This window comes from Leopardus geoffroyi, chromosome X (assembly GCF_018350155.1).
Source record: "Leopardus geoffroyi isolate Oge1 chromosome X, O.geoffroyi_Oge1_pat1.0, whole genome shotgun sequence".
In the NCBI taxonomy this organism is placed as follows: Eukaryota; Metazoa; Chordata; class Mammalia; order Carnivora; family Felidae; genus Leopardus; species Leopardus geoffroyi.
In genome coordinates, this window is record NC_059343.1 from 126595116 (window position 1) to 126615188 (window position 20073).

The 20073-nt window shown below is 53.2% G+C and overlaps 1 protein-coding gene across 1 annotated transcript; it reads right to left on the reverse strand.

Moving 5' to 3' along the window:
• Positions 1-12340: 12340 nt before the first annotated feature.
• LOC123595436 (paraneoplastic antigen Ma6E-like) lies at positions 12341-19746 on the reverse strand. Its single transcript, XM_045473226.1, has 2 exons — positions 19544-19746; positions 12341-15681 (listed from the first exon to the last, which is right to left on the reverse strand). The coding sequence occupies exon 2, from the start codon at positions 15663-15665 to the stop codon at positions 13698-13700; it is 1968 nt and encodes a 655-aa protein (XP_045329182.1). The 5' UTR covers positions 15666-15681; positions 19544-19746; the 3' UTR covers positions 12341-13697.
• Between the last annotated feature and the right edge of the window lie 327 nt (positions 19747-20073).

Here is a 20073-nt window from a genome sequence, read left to right on the forward strand (position 1 = left end):
CCAGATTCCACCGGACTAAAGCCTATTGCGTGGTGCAGACTCACCGTACCTAAAGGCGAGGTCACTTGGCTGGGAAGCAGCACTCTGCATGTGGTTTTTCCCTTGCAAATCCCATCACCCATGTCACAGGAGCAGTCTGCTGTCGCCGTGGTGAATTAGTGTTGTACTGCGACCTTGATTCTGAGCAGAAATGTACGTTGCCTTGACCATGATTACACAAAACGCGTTGTCTAGGAAACAGAACAGGAAGGGCTAGATCATTCTTGGCTTTGACTAAAAGCCACACAAGGCTACCTTGTACCCAGTGGGGTCTCAGCTTTCCTCCAGGGTCTCTAGGCTTTGTGTTTCTGTGTGTGTGTGTGTGTGTGTGGCAGAGAGAGAGACTGACAGACAGACAGACAGACAGAAAAGGGAAGAGCGCTAGCTTCCCTCTGCACACGTTGGGAAGTTTCAAGCCAAGCCAAGCTTGTGCAGCTGTGGTTTGGAAGCAGAGGGGGCTTGCAGAGCCCTCTCCCGTCTCTTACTGGGAGGCTGCTGGGGAATGGAGCAATAACAACTCTGGCCTCCTGCGTGTTCTGTCACCCAATGCAGTTCCAGAGCTGATGAGGTGTGACACTGTGGGAGGGCCCCACCGGGCTCTGGAAAGTGCTGGTTTCCCATAGAGAGTGCCTGGATCCATCTATGGGAAGCTCCCACACACTCTCCTCTCCCCCTCTTCTCTCCCCCTCTTCTCTCTCCCTCTTCTCTCTCCCTCTTCTCTCTCCCTCTTCTCTCTCTCTCTCTCTCTCTCTCTCTGTCTCTCTCTCTCTGTCTGTCTTTCTCTGTCTCTCTAACACACACACACACACACCCCAAGTGCAGATTGACACAAGAGTAGCTTGTTGAGACTCCAATCTCTTTCTTTCCTCACAGAAATCATGTGCTCCTTCAGGGCTGGTTTCCCAGGCCAGCCACAAAAGCCACCTTGATCTAGAAAAGAGCCTACAAAGACGGACCCGATGAGCCTGTGGCCACACATGCCGGTGTGGTGGCAGAGGCCATTTCCAGCAGGGCACGCTGAGTAAGGCATTGTTTGACTTCTGGCCCAATGGCTTCCTGGTGCCCCTAGCCCAGGGCCCTTCCTTCTCCCAACTTGAGAAAAGCCCAGGTTAGGAGCACATCCACTCCTCTCTCTCCCCCAACCACAAGCTCACGTCCCTCACCAATCTATCAGGAAGTGCTGTTATTTCAGCACCTTGGCGGACTCCCAGTCCAGCCACCTACCCCTCTCCATTCTCCCTGCTTCTTACTGTGTCCCAGGCCCTGTCCTCATTCAGGTGACAAGTGCATATAGAAGGGATACGGGAAATAGTTCCCAGAGAAATAAGCAAGAGACAGAGATCACCACGAGGCAACTAGCAAGGAGAGGAAACAAGAGGTTACGTTCATGGCGGAACAAGTCAAGCGTTCCAGAAAAGTCCAGAGAGGAGATCGAATCCAGCCCAAATCCCGGCACCCAGAAATTCCCATCATTAACACTGCCCCAGATGTGCAATGATAGAAAGATGCACAGATGCATGAAGAGGTAGGGGAGACAAAACTATTTCCCCAAAATAGGATCACCCAGTATATTCTGTGAGAGAAGCCAGGCTCAAAAGCCACATGGCGTATGATGCCATTGATAGGAAGTGTCCAGAACAGGCAAATCCACAGTGCCAAAAGTAGATCAGTAAGTTCCAGGGGCTGGGACAGCAGGGAATGGGGAGCGCCGGGTAATGGTCACAGAGTCTCCTCTTAGAACAATGGAAGTGTCCTGGGAGTCAAGGGAGATAATGTCCATACAGCTTTGGGAATATACAGCACTAAATACACTGAATTGTACACTCAAAGGGTAAGTGTATTATATCTCGGTAAAAATGGAGTCATGACACATGCACTGTTTCATATGAAGTATTACACACAAGGGGCCCCTGGATGGCTCAGTCGGTTGAGCGTCCGACTCTTGATTTCGGCTCAGGTCACGATCCCAGGGTCATGGGATGGAGCTCCGTGTCAGGCTCCACACTCAGCCTGGAGCCTGCTTAAGATTCTCTGTCTTTCCCTCCCTCTCCCTCTCCCCCCTCTCTTCCTCTCTCCCTCTCCGTCTCCCTCTCCCTCCCCCTCTCCCTCTCTCCCGCTCAAGCACTCTCTCTCTCTCTCTCTCTCTCTCTCCTCTCTGTAAAATATAAATACATAGGGGTACCTGGGTGGCCGACTTGGTGAAGCGTCCGAATTTGGCTCAGGTCATGATCTCATGGTTTATGAGTTCAAGCCCCAAATCCGGTTCTGTGCTGACAGCTCAGAGCCTGGAGCCTGCTTCAGATCCTGTGTGTGTGTGTGTGTGTGTGTGTGTGTGTGTCCCTCTCTCTGCCCCTCCACCTTCTGTCTCTCTTTCTCGCTCTCAAGGATAAATAAACAATAAAAAATTTTTTAAATTAAATACAAATACATTAATAAATAAATAAATAAATAAATAAATATGTTACACACAAATACACAAGCGTTTGTGAACAAAGGAAAAAACAGAAACTGAAAAGAATGGCTGAAATTGTAATAAATGTTTCTTTACCAGAAGTCTTAGCTCCTAAAAGGTCTCACAAAAGTTACGGAATGAAACTGTGGAAAACACTAAGCTTTTTGAAATACTGGAAACATTATGCTTGATTTCATGTTCCAGCACAGTATCCAGTGACTCTGCTCTAACACATAAAGAAATCATCCCACCCCTCAGTTGCCTACCTCCGGTTTGTGCTACATGATGACTTTTATATTGTCAAGAATTCTCAGATTTGCATCGTGTCTCTTTATTGTTCTCTTTTATAGAAACACCAATTTTTTGTCTGTGTGTATGTATACACACACACACACACACACACACACACACACACACGTATATTTCCTTGCCTAGCTTCTCTCCAAGCCTCTGCTCTCATTTTGTACAAGACAAATCTGTCTCCAGGTGGCCACTGTGTATGTGGTCTCCTTGGTTGTATTTACTCCAAGTGCGAATTGCTCTTAGTGTGGCCTTTATCTCAGTAATATTTGTATTTCCCTCTTCCAATTCTTTTCTGAGTACTGCTACCTTCCTCTCATTTCCTTCTATTTTCTCATCATTTCTTTAAATTCTCTTTTCTGGGGCGGCTGAGTGGCTCAGCTGGCTAAGCGTTCCTCTCTTGATTTCGGCTCAGGTCATGATCCCAGGGTCTTGGGATCTAGCCCCACATCAGGGAGCTCTGTGCTGACAGCACGGAGCCTACTTGGGATTCTCTCTCTCCCGCTCTCTCTCTTCCTCTCTCTCTCTCTCTCTCTCTCTCTCTCTCTCTCAAAATAAGTAAACTGAGAATGATTTCTTTTGAGAAATCATCTTTTCTGGAATTGCTTTGCACCTGTGGAGGTTTTTTTGTGTTTTGTGTTGTCTCGAGTCTTCCTGTACGTTTTGTGCAATTTCCCCTTGTGATGTGCCTTTCATCTGCTGTTTGCTTCTGTTCCTTTCCTCCTCTTACTATGTGTGTAACTGTTGCTGTTGCCAGTTCACGTATAGGACCCACGATGGGTTGTGAACACGCTTGATTTTGCCAACACGTCCACACCGTCTCTAGCTTCCACATTACCTGACTGGGTCTCCGCAGTGACGCTCCACACTCCTGCGGCCTGTCCCTCAGTTTCATCACTCGAACCAGAGATTCGTTTTCTATTTTTCTATGACGTTGCAGACTGTGATCCCTGACTCGCGAGCAGTCTGATTCGCGCTCCCTTCCTGAGGAGGCATCGCTGACCCAGCTGGCTCCCTACCCCGTCCAGACATAGCAGTGCCGCAAGAGCGGCAACTTCACACGACGACGAGGGAAGCTGGCCACCACGGGAACAGGCGTGCGCTGCGTCTCAGCCCTAAACCTTCGAAAAGACGGCTCTGGGGCCTGCGACGTGGCCACTGGGCACAGGCTCGCCGAGGTCTCCCTCAAGCCACCCTCAGCCCAGATCCCCGCATACCCAGAAGTTGTTGGCTCCCTGGGCACCTGGCTGCCAGGACGGTCTCTGGAGCCCCGCCCCGGTGGACTCGTCCCCTGACGTCGTGTGGCCACCAGAACGTGTGCGCAGAGCAAGACTCAGCCCCCCGCGCCAAGCCGCTGTTGGGGAGCTGCTCAAGGCCAGCTCCTGAGTGCCCTCCAGGGGCACAAAGCCGCGCCCCCCCACCCCCCACTCAAGCAGCCAGCAGGCTTCCCTCTGTTTCATTGCTCAGGGCACTCCATAGTGGGGTCTTACTGGTCCTTTGCTGAATACAGTCACCCCCTGTACAGACAGGAGCTGGGCTGGGACTGGAATAGGCAAGGGGGCCAGGTGGGGGTGTCAGCAGCGTCTGCACTAGGCTTCAGGGAGGGCAGTCCTCTCTCCAAGCTGCCACCCCTTAGCCAACTGTCAGCCATGGATCTGCCTGGAAGATCCTGGAAAGGGTGTGACCGGTGGGGCAGAGGAACCCCCCCCCCACCCCCCGCACTCCTCAGGACTCTACCAGCCGCCCCAGAGTACAGGCAGGGACAGGAAGGGGCTAGACCGACACGGACTTGCACTGTGGGCCGGACAGAGGGCACAGGAAGGAAACTGAGAAGGAAACGTGGAAGATGTTAGCGAGGCCTGTGAGGATGTCCCCGACCACCCCATCTGGGACACGAGTGAAGCGCCGGAAGCTCCGGGGAACTGGGGTCAGGAGTTCCCCCGAGCAACCGGGCTGCTCGGCCCCCTCAGCTGGCTGCTGTCAGCCAATGGAGTCTTCCTCTAATTCACACACAAACTTCACCTGGGCCTGGGAGGGGTTCTCAGGCAGGGACGTGTGCCCTCACCCCAAACCGGGGGCTCCCCGCTCCCCACCAGGCTGGCTCCCCCTCGGACGTCAGCTGTAGCACTCAGCCCCCAGGCACAAGAGGCCAAGGCCCACCCACGCTGTCCCATACCCCGGGGGCCAACACCTGGAGCTCCCCCACCCTGCTTACCCCCAACCTGCCCCGGAGGCACGAGACACGGCCCCAACTGCCAGCTGCCCAGCAGGAACTGCAATACAAATACCCACTGCTGTGCGGACACTGGATGCTCTTCTCGCAGGTGTCGTCGGGGGCTCCCGTACCACGCGGAGTCTTTGGCAATCGCATCTCACTGCAGCCGATGGCAGCACAAATTAGCTGAATAGCAGGCGTCTCGCGGCTGTTTGGGGAGGGCTGGAAAGCCAGGCTTGGGGGCTTTGCAGAGAGGAACAAGGGTCTGAGTCGCACTGCTGTGCCGCGCTGAAGGCACGCCGATGGCAGTGGGCACAGACCCTGTGACCTGCGGCCCTGATGCCGGACGTGGAGGCCGCCATGAGACCTACGGCTGTGGCTGCTCCTCAGGAGGAGACAGGTCTCACTGCCCCTACTGCCACCAGCCCGCCTGAGACCAATCTGGGGGGCCCCGACTCTTTCCCGTCTCTGGCCCCAGATTCATCTGATTGATGGGTCCTGCTCGTGTGCCCAGGCCCTAGCTGTAAGGGAGGCTGGAAGAGTGCCAACCTGGCATTTTCTGCTCCTTTCACAGCTGGCACAGCAAGTGGCAGATTCCTGGGACACCGGGCTCACCCAAATGGTCTGACGGCTTCCCACTGCCCTTACTGTGAAACCCAACTACCCGCCCTCCCCCATCCTTGAACATGACCCCTGCAGACAGCAAGCCTTCCCCGCCCGCAGCTAGTGTGGGGCCTCCTTCATGGTGCATCCCAGCGGCCCCAACTTTCTCTTTGCCTTGAGAGCAAGTCTGTTTGCAGGTGGAGGGGGTAGGAAAATGTACCCGTTTTCCAGAAACCCCACAAGTGTCTAATCGGTTGCTCAGTAAGTATCGTCAATGTTGTTGCATGCTGAGATTTTCACATTTACAATACCTCAAATTAAACTACATTTGGGGAGTTGAGGGAAGATGGCGGCGTAGGAGGACGCTGGGCTCACCGCGCGTCCTGCTGATCACTTAGATTCCACCTACACCTGCCTAAATAACCCAGAAAACCGCCAGAGGATTAGCAGAACGGAGCCAAGCGCAGACGAGAGGCCCACGGAAGAGGATAGGAAGGGCGGCGAGGCGGTGCATGCTCCGCAGACTGGCAGGAGGGAGCCGGGGTGGAGGGGCGGCTCGCCGGCCAAGCAGAGCCCCCGAGTCTGGCGGGCAAAAGCGGAGGGGCCTGACGGACTGTGTTCCGACAGCAAGCGCGACTTAGCGTCTGGGAGGTCATAAGTTAACAGCTCTGCTCGGAAAGCGGAAAGGCTGGAGGACAAAGGGAGGGAGAGCTGCTGAGCCCCCAGACGACAGAGCTCAGTTTGGTGGGGAACAAAGGCGCTCGCCAGCGCCATCTCCCCCGCCCATCCCCCAGCCAAAATCCCAGAGAACCAGTTCCTGCAAGGGAACTTGCTCGCTCCGCGCAAACACCCAACTCTGTGCTTCTGCGGAGGAGCCAAACCTCCGGCAGCGGATCTGACTCCCTCCCGCTGCAACAGGGCCCCTCCTGAAGTGGATCACCTAAGGAGAAGTGAGCTAAGCCTGCCCCTCCTGCCCCTGTGCACCTTGCCTACCCACCCCAGCTAATACGCCAGATCCCCAGCACCACAAGCCTGGCAGTGTGCAAGTAGCCCAGACGGGCCACACCACCCCACAGTGAATCCCGCCCCTAGGAGAGGGGAAGAGAAGGCACACACCAGTCTGACTGTGGCCCCAGCGGTGGGCCGGGGGCAGACATCAGGTCTGACTGCGGCCCTGCCCACCAACTCCAGTTATACACCACAGCACAGGGGAAGTGCCCTGCAGGTCCTCACCACGCCAGGGTCTATCCAAAATGACCAAGAGGAAGAATTCCCCTCAGAAGAATCTCCAGGAAATAACAACAGCTAATGAGCTGATCAAAAAGGATTTAAATAATATAACAGAAAGTGAATTTAGAATAATAGTCATAAAATTAATCGCTGGGCTTGAAAACAGTATAGAGGACTGCAGAGAATCTCTTGCTACAGAGATCAAGGGACTAAGGAACAGTCACGAGGAGCTGAAAACCGCTTTAAATGAAATGCAAAACAAAATGGAAACCACCACGGCTCGGATTGAAGAGGCAGAGGAGAGAATAGGTGAACTAGAAGATAAAGTTATGGAAAAGGAGGAAGCTGAGAAAAAGAGAGATAAAAAAAATCCAGGAGTATGAGGGGAAAATTAGAGAACTAAGTGATACACTAAAAAGAAATAATATACGCATAATTGGTATCCCAGAGGAGGAAGAGAGAGGGAAAGGTGCTGAAGGGGTACTTGAAGAAATAATAGCTGAGAACTTCCCTGAACTGGGGAAGGAAAAAGGCATTGAAATCCAAGAGGCACAGAGAACTCCCTTCAGACGTAACTTGAAGCGATCTTCTGCACGACATATCATAGTGAAACTGGCAAAATACAAGGATAAAGAGAAAATTCTGAAAGCAGCAAGGGGTAAACGTGCCCTCACATATAAAGGGAGACCTATAAGACTCGGGACTGATCTCTCTTTTGAAACTTGGCAGGCCAGAAAGAATTGGCACGAGATTTTCAGTGTGCTAGACAGAAAAAATATGCAGCCGAGAATCCTTTATCCAGCAAGTCTGTCATTTAGAATAGAAGGAGAGATAAAGGTCTTCCCAAACAAACAAAAACTGAAGGAATTTGTCACCACTAAACCAGCCCTACAAGAGATCCTAAGGGGGACCCTGTGAGACAAAGTACAAGAGACATCACTACAAGCATAAAACATACAGACATCACAATGACTCTAAACCCGTATTTTTCTATAATAACACTGAATGTAAATGGATTAAATGCGCCAACCAAAAGACATAGGGTATCAGAATGGATACAAAAACAAGACCCATCTATTTGCTGTCTACAAGAGACTCATTTTAGACCTGAGGACACCTTTAGATTGAGAGTGAGGGGATGGAGAACTATTTATCATGCTACTGGAAGCCAAAAGAAAGCTGGAGTAGCCATACTTATATCAGACAAACTAGACTTTAAATTAAAGGCTGTAACAAGAGATGAAGAAGGACATTATATAATAGTTACAGGGTCTATCCATCAGGAAGAGCTAACAATTATAAATGTCTATGCACCGAATACCGGAGCCCCCAAATATATAAAACAACTACTCATAAACATAAGCAACCTTATTGATAAGAATGTGGTAATTGCAGGGGACTTTAACACCCCACTTACAGAAATGGATAGATCATCTAGACACACGATCAATAAAGAAACAAGGGCCCTGAATGACACATTGGATCAGATGGACTTGACAGATATATTTAGAACTCTGCATCCCAAAGCAACAGAATATACTTTCTTCTCGAGTGCACATGGAACATTCTCCAAGACAGATCATATACTGGGTCACAAAACAGCCCTTCATCAGTTTACCAGAATTGAAATTATACCATGCATACTTTCAGACCACAATGCTATGAAGCTTGAAATCAACCAAAGAAAAAAGTCTGGAAAACCTCCAAAAGCATGGAGGTTAAAGAACACCCTACTAACGAGTGAGTGGGTCAACCAGGCAATTAGAGAAGAAATTAAAAAATATATGGAAACAAACGAAAATGAAAATACAACAATCCAAACGCTTTGGGACGCAGCGAAGGCAGTCCTGAGAGGAAAATACATTGCAATCCAGGCCTATCTCAAGAAACAAGAAAAATCCCAAATACAAAATCTAACAGCACACCTAAAGGAAATAGAAGCAGAACAGCAAAGGCAGCCTAAACCCAGCAGAAGAAGAGAAATAATAAAGATCAGAGCAGAAATAAACAATATAGAATCTAAAAAAACTGTAGAGCAGATCAACGAAACCAAGAGTTGGTTTTTTGAAAAAATAAACAAAATTGACAAACCTCTAGCCAGGCTTCTCAAAAAGAAAAGGGAGATGACCCAAATAGATAAAATCATGAATGAAAATGGAATGATTACAACCAATTCCTCAGAGATACAAACAATTATCAGGGAATACTATGAAAAATTATATGCCAACAAATTGGACAACCTGGAAGAAATGGACAAATTCCTGAACACCCACACTCTTCCAAAACTCAATCAGGAGGAAATAGAAGGCTTGAACAGACCCATAACCAGCGAAGAAATTGAATCGGTTATCAAAAATCTCCCAACAAATAAGAGTCCAGGACCAGATGGCTTCCCAGGGGAGTTCTACCAGACGTTTAAAGCAGAGATAATACCTATCCTTCTCAAGCTATTCCAAGAAATAGAAAGGGAAGGAAAACTTCCAGACTCATTCTATGAAGCCACTATTACTTTGATTCCTAAACCAGACAGAGACCCAGTAAAAGAAGAGAAGTACATGCCAATATCCCTGATGAATATGGATGCAAAAATTCTCAATAAGATACTAGCAAATCGCATTCAACGGCATATAAAAAGAATTATTCACCATGATCAAGTGGGATTCATTCCTGGGATGCAGGGCTGGTTCAACATTCGCAAATCAATCAACGTGATACATCACATTAACAAAAAAAAAGAGAAGAACCATATGATCCTGTCAATCGATGCAGAAAAGGCCTTTGACAAAATCCAGCACCGTTTCTTAATAAAAACCCTTGAGAAAGTCGGGATAGAAGGAACATACTTAAAGATCATAAAAGCCATTTATGAAAAGCCCACAGCTAACACCATCCTCAACGGGGAAAAACTGAGAGCTTTTTCGCTGAGATCAGGAACACGACAGGGATGCCCACTCTCACCGCTGTTGTTTAACATAGTGCTGGAAGTGCTAGCATCAGCAATCAGACAACAAAAGGAAATCAAAGGCATCAAAATTGGCAAAGATGAAGTCAAGCTTTCGCTTTTTGCAGATGACATGATATTATACATGGAAAATCCGATAGACTCCACCAAAATTCTGCTAGAATTGATACATGAATTCAGCAAAGTTGCAGGATACAAAATCAATGTACAGAAATCAGTTGCATTCTTATACACTAACAATGAAGCAACAGAAAGACAAATAAAGGAACTGATCCCATTCACAATTGCACCAAGAAGCATAAAATACCTAGGAATAAATCTAACCAAAGATGTAAAGGATCTGTATGCTGAAAACTATAGAAAGCTTATGAAGGAAATTGAAGAAGATTTAAAGAAATGGAAAGACATTCCCTGCTCATGGATTGGGAAAATAAATATTGTCAAAATGTCAATACTACCCAAAGCTATCTACACATTCAATGCAATCCCAATCAAAATTGCACCAGCATTCTTCTCGAAACTAGAACAAGCAATCCTAAAATTCATATGGAACCACAAAAGGCCCCGAATAGCCAAAGGAATTTTGAAGAAGAAGACCAAAGCAGGAGGCATCACAATCCCAGACTTTAGCCTCTACTACAAAGCTGTCATCATCAAGACAGCATGGTATTGGCACAAAAACAGACACATAGACCAATGGAATAGAATAGAAACCCCAGAACTAGACCCACAAACGTATGGCCAACTCATCTTTGACAAAGCAGGAAAGAACATCCAATGGAAAAAAGACAGCCTCTTTAACAAATGGTGCTGGGAGAACTGGACAGCAACATGCAGAAGGTTGAAACTAGACCACTTTCTCACACCATTCACAAAAATAAACTCAAAATGGATAAAGGACCTGAATGTGAGACAGGAAACCATCAAAACCTTAGAGGAGAAAGCAGGAAAAGACCTCTCTGACCTCAGCCGTAGCAATCTCTTACTCGACACATCCCCAAAGGCAAGGGAACTAAAAGCAAAAGTGAATTACTGGGACCTTATGAAGATAAAAAGCTTCTGCACAGCAAAGGAAACAACCAACAAAACTAAAAGGCAAACAACGGAATGGGAAAAGATATTTGCAAATGACATATCGGACAAAGGGCTAGTATCCAAAATCTATAAAGAGCTCACCAAACTCCACACCCAAAAAACAAATAACCCAGTGAAGAAATGGGCAGAAAACATGAATAGACACTTCTCTAAAGAAGACATCCGGATGGCCAACAGGCACATGAAAAGATGTTCAGCGTCGCTCCTTATCAGGGAAATACAAATCAAAACCACACTCAGGTATCACCTCACGCCAGTCAGAGTGGCCAAAATGAACAAATCAGGAGACTATAGATGCAGGAGAGGATGTGGAGAAACGGGAACCCTCTTGCACTGTTGGTGGGAATGCAAATTGGTGCAGCCGCTCTGGAAAGCAGTGTGGAGGTTCCTCAGAAAATTAAAAATAGACCTACCCTATGACCCAGCAATAGCACTGCTAGGAATTTACCCAAGGGATACAGGAGTACTGATGCATAGGGCCACTTGTACCCCAATGTTTACAGCAGTACTCTCAACAATAGCCAAATTATGGAAAGAGCCTAAATGTCCATCAACTGATGAATGGATAAAGAAATTGTGGTTTATATACACAATGGAATACTACGTGGCAATGAGAAAAAATGAAATATGGCCATTTGTAGCAACGTGGATGGAACTGGAGAGTGTGATGCTAAGTGAAATAAGCCATACAGAGAAAGACAGATACCATATGGTTTCACTCTTATGTGGATCCTGAGAAACTTAACAGGAACCCATGGGGGAGGGGGAGGAAAAAAGGAAAAAAAAAAAAGAGGTTAGAGTGGGAGAGAGCCAAAGCATAAGAGACTGTTAAAAACTGAGAACAAACTGAGGGTTGATGGGGGGTGGGAGGGAGGAGAGGGTGGGGGATGGGTATTGAGGAGGGCACCTTTTGGGATGAGCACTGGGTGTTGTATGGAAACCAATTTGACAATAAATTTCATATATTAAAAAAAATACATTTGGGTTTCTTTTTTTTTTTTTTCTTTTCCAAAAATCCTATCACTTTTTAATGCTGGCACTCTCACCAAGGATGCTATAGGCTTTGGAAGCACGACAGCTCTTGGTCGCATGGCCCCACTCCATGCATCACACACCTTAAGCAATATTCAATCCCAGCAACTGGATGCCAGTGACCCCTTTAGCATAGTCAAGGGAAGAAAAAGCATGACTACTCCCGCTCAATTTCAAAGGTGACAGGATCATCCCAAGATGAAGACCAACGGGACCGCAAAACTTTGTAATTCACCCGTAAAATAGAACGGCCCTCAAAAACATCCTATTTTTCCTGTCAAAGTGCCTACCCTACCCTGTCACTGGAGAAGCCTCCCATGGGTGCCGAACAAGAATATTTTCTCTGGCTCCCTCTCCCAACCCCAGGTGACCCTTTCCTCGACTGCCCACAGCAGAGGCAGCACTCAGCTGAAACATTCAATGAACTTTATTGAACAGAAACATTTGCTGAAACCATTGAAGAGAAGGAGTGACAACACGGAGAGGAACGCCGAACAGCCGCTACAGCCCACAGGTCACAGCCCCCCTCCTCTTGGGGTCCCAAATGAGGTGCCCCTGTTCCCCCCAACACTGTGGCCCCCCCCGCCATAGCCTCCCTTCCTGAGGGCCCCACGATCGGCCTCTGGCCAGGATGATGGACGCTGGCCATGGCCCCTCGCTCCAGGGCACTCTCCCCTCTGGCCGACATGCTGGGGCCTGGCCCAGCCCTATGGCCTGCACAGGACAGTCACAGGACGCTGCAAAACGCAGCATGGGGCACTCGGACAAGCCAAAGAAACTCAGTCACAAGTAACAAGAGAGTGGCACATCACAGCACGGTTTCCACGGAGACTCCCGCAGGCCACCTCTGTCCTTGGTCCAGTGCCTCCTTCCTGAGGTCGCGGGGTCAGCACCAGCCATGCCTTCTTCTGTCCTTCCCGCCATCTCCTGGGACTGGGCTTCGACAGGTCTCCGGGGCGGGGTGGGGGCGGCTGCTCAGATAAGAACACACACACATCTCCACAAGAACAAGCAGCAGTTGGCCTAAACCTACAGCGAGGAAGCAGGGGCTGAGCTCACGACACCGCACGACAGCGAGCAGAGCCCGGGCTCGCACTGAAGCTCGGGCCACACACCGGGGGGGCTGAGAGGTGGCTGCTGCGTCAGGCCAGGACACCCGCCGCGGGCTCCTGCACACCTCAGGGCTCTGCACGGGAATGGTAACTAGGGTGCGTGTAGGGGGAGCTGGGGGTGCCACTCGACACGGGGGGTCAGTAAGGGGCCTACAGAGGCACAAGTGGGCTTCTCAGAGCGTGGAGTGACGTGCTCCACGGGTCAGTGCATGAGGGTCCCCCTCTTGGGCGGCCCGAGGGGCCGGCACCCTTGAGACGGCCCCTAACATCTCCCAGGCCAGTGTGGGTGGCACATATTTTCAGGTGCCCCTCACCTAGGCTAGGGCCAGCCACTCAGGGGTGCTTCCCAGGCTGGCTGCCTGGACTGGCAGGGTTTCGGGCTGGGGCTGGGGCTGGGGCTGGGGCTGGGGCTGGGGCGGAGCTGCCATGGGAGGGGGCACCTCTCCCTGCCCCACTCTGCATCAAGTATGGTCGTCCTGGTCCGTTGGAAGGGCTGATGGTGGTGGCCAGGGTGCCTTGGAAAGATGGGGTCCTGGAAATTTGGGCTGGGTGGGTTGTTGCCTCCATGTGGGGAGAGGCTGCTGCCCTGGCGTGGCCTCCCCCTGCCTCCAGAGCGCTGCTGCCTGAGAGGAGAGGGGGCCTCTGGGCCTTCTGGGCCTATTTGCCCCAGGAGGACTTGGGGGGCCTCACCTCCCCAGCCCCGTCCTCGTTTCCCGACTCCTCTGGGATGGGCTTGGGCCCCTCCTCCAGGGGCTCCCCAGCCTCCTGGTCTCCTGCCTGGGCGAGGCCCTCCGGCTCACAGCCAGGACCTCCCGGGCCCTCCCTGGAAGCGCTGCCCATCTGGGCAGGGGTGGGGCCCCCAGGGGCCTCTGAGGGCCTTGCCTGATCTAGGCCCGCAGAGGCGGGAGCATTTTCATCTTCCTGCGTGGCAGGGAAGATCTTGGGGGCCTCCTCAGGGACGAGGGCTGCCCTGGCGGCATCACGGGCTTCAGGAGCGGCCGTATCAGCTTCGGCACTGCCAGGAACGGCCTCACTGGCCCCTAGGTTGGCCAGGGCAGCCTGGGAAGCATCCTCCCTGGCTGGGGAGGCTTCGGCAACCTCTCCACTGGCCCGGGCAGCGGCCAGGCCTCCGGTGCCCACACGGGCCCCCTCTTCCACTTGCCAGTGCTCGCTCCTAGCTGCGGTGGCCTCCCATGCCTCGGTCTCCTGAACGAGCCGCAGCATCCCCAGGAAGCCAGGCGGTCTCCTGTCCAGCCGCATCCTCCTCAGCTTGTCCTCGAGCATCTCGTTGGGGCGGGCCCGCATCAGCACCTGCTGGGCGCGTAACTGGTCCGCAAGGCTGGGAGGGATGGCCCCCTTCTCCACGGCCGACTGCAGCAGGCCTTCCAGGCGAATCACATAGACGAAGAGAGTCTCCTGGAGCCGCTGGCCACAGGTCAGGAACTTCAGCCGTGCGGTCGTGGGGGTGTCCTTCCTCCCAAACACCTGGACCAGCGCGGCCAGGCAATCCTGTGCAGGGACGTCAGGGTCTTCTGCCAGGAGGCCGCACACGAGATCCAGTGCGGGGCCACCCAAGCTCTCCATCAGCCGCCTCCTCCTCTCCCTTTCTGTGATGTGGCACCACAGGTACAGCATGCCGCTGGCGTGATCCAGCCAGCTCTCAAAGGACTCTTCTTCTCGGTGTGGCTCTTCCACTCCAGGAAAGGTTCTCAGTTTCATAGAGGCCCTGTTTTCCAGCACAGGCTGCCAGGCCGGGCTCCAAGGCTGGGTCTGGGATCTTCCCGCACCTAAGGCTCCTGCCACACCCACAGCTCCTTCCTCACCTGGAGGTCCCGCCTCACCTGCAGCTCCTGCCACACTCACAGATCCTAACAAACCTGCAATTCCTGCGTCCCCAGCGGCTCCCTCCTCATCTGACTCTCCTGCTTCCTCTTCAGGCCCTGCCTGGCCCACAGCGGCTGCCCCGCCTCCAGCTCCTTCCTCGCCTCCAGCTCCTGCCCTGCCTCCAGCCGCTGCCTCGCCTCCAGTCACTTCCTCACCTCCAGCTCCTGCCTCACCTCCTGCCTGGCCTCCAGCTTCTGCCTGGCCTCCTTCCTCACCTCCAGCTGCTGCCCCGCCTCCAGACGCTGCCCCGCCTCCATCTCCTTCCTCACCTCCAGCTGCTGCCCCGCCTCCAGCTGCTGCCCCGCCTCCAGCCCCTTCCTTGCCTCCAGAAGCTGCCTTGCCTCCAGCTCCTGCCCCATCCCCAGCTCCTGCCTCGCCTGCCAGGGCAACCCCTGCTTGCCTCCGGGTCTGTGCAAGGAAATTGAGTGTATCCTCTGACTCTGATTCCGGGGCCTGGGGCAGGAAGACCACAGTCCAGGGTCCTCCCATGCCTGGTATTTGTCGGGGGATCACACTTCGGTTTAAATACTGAGCCATCTCCACCAAGGCGACCTTGGATCTCAACTCCTTTCTGAACACCGTGCCCAGCACTCGGTATCTGCCCAGGGGGTGGAGGGCAGCCTGCACGGCCTCCTGGAATTCCTGGTCCTCACAGTCGTCGGGAATGCCCAGGATGAGCAGCGAGCGCTGCTCATTCGCGCCCATCCACCTGCACCAGTCACGCAGCACTGCCAGTGCCATCGCCACTGCTCACGACCTGAGGGTGGAGAGAAATGACTGGAGAGGGGCCCAGACTGTCGCAGCGTGAGCCCCAGCCTGTGAGTGCAAAGGGGCGAAGGGTGTGTCCAGAGCACACAGCCCCCCCCCCCCACCGCACAGCCAAGCCCATCCTCCTCACACTGGTGGCCCCCTTCCGCCTCTCCTCCTGTTTTGTTTGATTTTTCAAAAACTTTTTTCATACTATACTAATTGATTTACTAGATACAGAGCTAGTCACCTTTTCTTTCTTTTTTTTTTTTTTTCTGGCATCACCTTTAGGAATTGCTGTTTCTCCCGAGGAATATGTCAAGGTTTCAAATTTTTTATGTACATTTTTCCGTAATATTCTCTCCCTTCTCTTTGTGATGTCTGTCTGATCTATAGGGATAGCCCTCTTTCATTCCTGATACTGGTAGTGTTCCCTTCCTTTTTTCTTGATTACACTCAACAGGGCTTTACCACTTTTGTTTCTCTTTTAAAAAAAAATTTGGGGGGGGGGGCACCTGGGTGGCTCAGTCAGTTAAGCCTCCGACTTCGACTCAGGTCACGATCTCATGGTTTATGAGTTCAACCCCATGTCGGGCTCTGTGCTGACAGATAGCTCAGAGGTGGGAGCCTGCTTCAGATTCTGTGTCTTCCTTGCTCTCTGCCCCTCCCCCATCCCTTCTCTCTCTCTCTCTCTCTCTCTCCCTCTCTCTCCCTCTTTCTCTCTCTCAAAAAAAAATTCTTTTTTTAATTTTCTTTAGGTTTGGGGCACCTGGGTGGCTCAGTCGGTTAAGCGTCCAACTTCAGCTCGGGTCATGATCTCCTGGTTCACGAGTTTGAGCCCGGCGTCAGGCTCTGTGCTGACAGCTCTGGCCTGGAGCCTGCTTCAGACTCTGTGTCTCCCTCTCTCTCTGCCTCTCCCCTGCTTGCGCTCAGTTTCCCTCCCTCTCTCTCTCTCTCAAATGAAAACATTAAATTATTTTTAAGTTTATTTACTAATTTTCGAGAAAGAGAGAGCTAGGGAGTGTCAGAGAGAGAGGGAGAGAGAGAATCCCAGGCAGGCTCTGCACTGTCAGCACAGAGCCCATTGTGGGGCTTCAACTCACAAACCGTGTGATCATGACCTGAGCCAAAACCAAGAGTCGGACACTTAACCAGTGAGCCACCCAGGCTCCCCTTGTGTCTCTCTTAAAAACAGAAGCCGACATATGGCTTTGTTAAATGTCTCGATAATTTGCTTTCTAGTACTGATTTCTTTTCTTAGTTACAGCATTTTTTCAGCCAGCTAATTTTGCATTTACTTTATTCTTTTTATAGTTTCTTTGAATGCACCATTAGGTCATTGACTTTATGCCTTTCTTCTTTTCTAATATAAACATTTAGAACAATACATTTTCTTCTCATTGCTTCTTTAGCTGCCTCCCAATAATTTCAGTAAGTCGTGGGTTTATTATTCAGTTTGAAATATTTTCCAAGTTCCTTCGTGCTTTCTTCTTTGAGCCACGAGTTTCCAAATATTTAAAAATATGTTACCGTTCCTAATTTTCAATAAAAGTCCCCTGTGACCAGAGAACTTATTATGTAAAAACACAATCCTTTAAAACTCATAGAGACTTTTTTATGGCCCAACATAGGATGTATCTGGGTGAATGTGCAAAGCACTTTTGTAAAGAATCTGTATCTTCTGTGGAGGGCAAGGTCTTCCCCTCCCACGGCTAGAATCCTTATTCCATCTCCCATCTCCGAGGCGACCCAGAGCCCCCCCCCCCGGTACCCCCCCCAGAACCCCTCCCCCACGCACCCTGGGCCAGTCAGTGCAGTACCTTCCAGCCCATCCCCCTCCCGGCACCCAGGCTCACAGCAGGGTGGCAGCACCCATCTAGTCCCTGGAAGCAGGGCTCCCCGACACGCTTAGACATTAGCCTTCCTCTCCCACCTCCTCACCACCGGAGCTCTCCGTCCCCCCTCCCAACCGTTACCCCTCGCTCCCTTGCTCTCCACACCCTCAGCCAGTCACCCTCCCTTGTGGCCCTCCGAGTCGCGCACCCACCTTAGCCCTCCCCTCTAGCCTCCCCACACCGAGGAGTCCTCCCACCAGCGCCTGCCAGCAGGGGCCCTTCCCCCCCCCCACACACACACACCCTGAGCGGGCGCCCCCTTCTTGCCAGGGGCGGTTGGCGCCCTTCTTTCCCCGCTCCCCCTTCCGCCCCGCACAGCCCGGTAGCTTCCCCACCCCCCCCCGCCCCACGCCTCCCCAGTCCTAGGCTCCTCCCCCTCCCCCCCACCTCAGCAGGGCGCTCTTCCCCCTCCCCCTCTGCCACTCCCAGTAGCCATTAGTCCTCCCACCCAGTCTGAGCGCCCGGCACCCTTCCTCTCCCGCACCCCCGACACCACTGGTCAGGAGCTCTCTCCCCCTAGCCCCCGAAGCTAGCCGCCACCGCCCAGCGGCCAGCCCTGCCCTCTCACCACCCCACCAGGGAATCGTCCCCGCCACCTTCCTCCCCAGCGGTGCTCCCCTCAGGCCTCCAGCCTCTGGCACCAGGGAGCCCTCCTTACCTGCTCCTCACAAGCTTAGATATTAGCCCCACTGGAGCGCCCAACCAGACGCCCCTCAGCCAGCAGGCCTCCTCTCTCTCGGGCCTCCGACACTGTGGAATCTTTCCTTCCCTCGGCTGCCCCCGCCCCGCTCCCACACCGCCACGGGCGTCCGCGTTAGTTCTCCCCTCACCCGGAAGCATGCCCACCGTCCCCCCAACCCCCACAGCGAGGCCTCCATTCATGCCACGAGGCCTCTATTCCGGCCACCGCCCCCCGCCCCGGACCACGAGCCCTCTACTCTGGCCACCGGGCACCCCCACGAGCCCTCTATTCAGGGGACTGCCCCCCCCCCACGAGCCCTCTATTCGGGCCACGAGGCCTCTATTCCGCCCAACGCCCCCCCACGAGCCCTCTATTCGGCCACTAGACCTCTATTCCGGCCACAGCCCCCACACAAGGCCGCTATTCCGGACACCAGCGCCCCCCCCCCACGAGTTCTCTATTCCGGCTACCGCCCCCCCCCCAACCACGAGCCCTCTACTATGGCCACGGCCCCCCCCCAAACGAGCCCTCTATTCAGGCGACTGCCCCCCCCCACGAGCCCTCTATTCGGGCCACAGCCCCCCCCCACGAGCCCTCTATCCGTACCATCGGCCCCCCCCAAGAGGCCTCTATTCAGGCGACCGCCCCCCACACAAGCCCTCTATTCAGGCCACGGGCCCCCCTCACGAGCCCTCTATTACGGCCACCGGCCCCCTCCACGAGTTCTCTTTTCCGGCCACCGCACCCCCCCCCAAGAGCCCTCTTTTCGGCCACGAGGCCTCTATTCCGGCCACCGCCCTCCCATGAACCCTCTATTCGTAACACCGGCCACCCCCCACAAGGCCTCTATTCAGGCGACCGCCCCCCCACGAGCCCTCTACTCCGGCCACCGCCCCCCCCCCAACCACGAGCTCTCTACTCCGGCCACCGGCGCCGCCCCACGAGCCCTCTACTCCGGCCACCGCCCCCCCCCCAACCACGAGCTCTCTACTCCAGCCACCGCCCCCCCCCCAACCACGAGCCCTCTACTCCAGCCACCGCCCCCCCCCCAACCACGAGCTCTCTACTCCGGCCACCGGCGCCGCCCCACGAGCCCTCTACTCCGGCCACCGCCCCCCTCCCCCCACGAGCCCTCTATTCGGGCCACGAGGCCTCTATTCGGGGCACCCCCCCACCACGAGCCTTCTATTCCGGCCATCCTCACCCACCTCGGCTCCCCGCCCGGGCACCCGCGCCCGACGCAGCCGGGAACTCCGAAGCCCCGGCGCTAACACGGCCCGCGCCCACCCTCTTACCTTCTCCAGCTGGGGGACCGACCCCACGCTCCCACTCACAAGGGTCTGAAGAACTCGCGTCAGCCGCACAGCCGGGAACTGCGTGGCCGCCTCTCCCAAGCACTCGGTGCGAAGGCCACGCGGGCTTCCAGCTCTCCCAGAAGCCCCCAGGCCGAGAAGCTAGAAAGTTCTCGGCGAAGCGCTCTTTACGGAGCAAATGATTGGACCAGGAGAGCACGTGAGGAGGCAAAATGTTACTGTAGCGACTGGGCCGCGCGAGCCGTGGGGGCTCCAGGTTCCAAGGCTCGGAGCCTGCAGAAGGCTCCCCGCCTTCACTTTGCACCCCTACGACGGCCTACCGACAAGGCGGCGGCATCGGAGGGACAGACCTGGGGCTCATCGTGGCGAATCGGGCAGAGTTCCTTCAGAGGTGGCTTTCTATGGTGGTCGGTAAGGTCACAAACATATTCTCTATTTCTATTGATTTCGGATCTAGCTGTTGCAACTGCTGGGGCACACATGTTAAAATCTCCACCTATACTTGTGGGAAA

What these genes read in the sequence shown, in the direction of transcription:
- LOC123595436 (XM_045473226.1), bottom strand. Translation starts at nt 15,665, where the DNA reads ATGGCACTGGCAGTGCTGCGTGACTGGTGCAGGTGGATGGGCGCGAAT.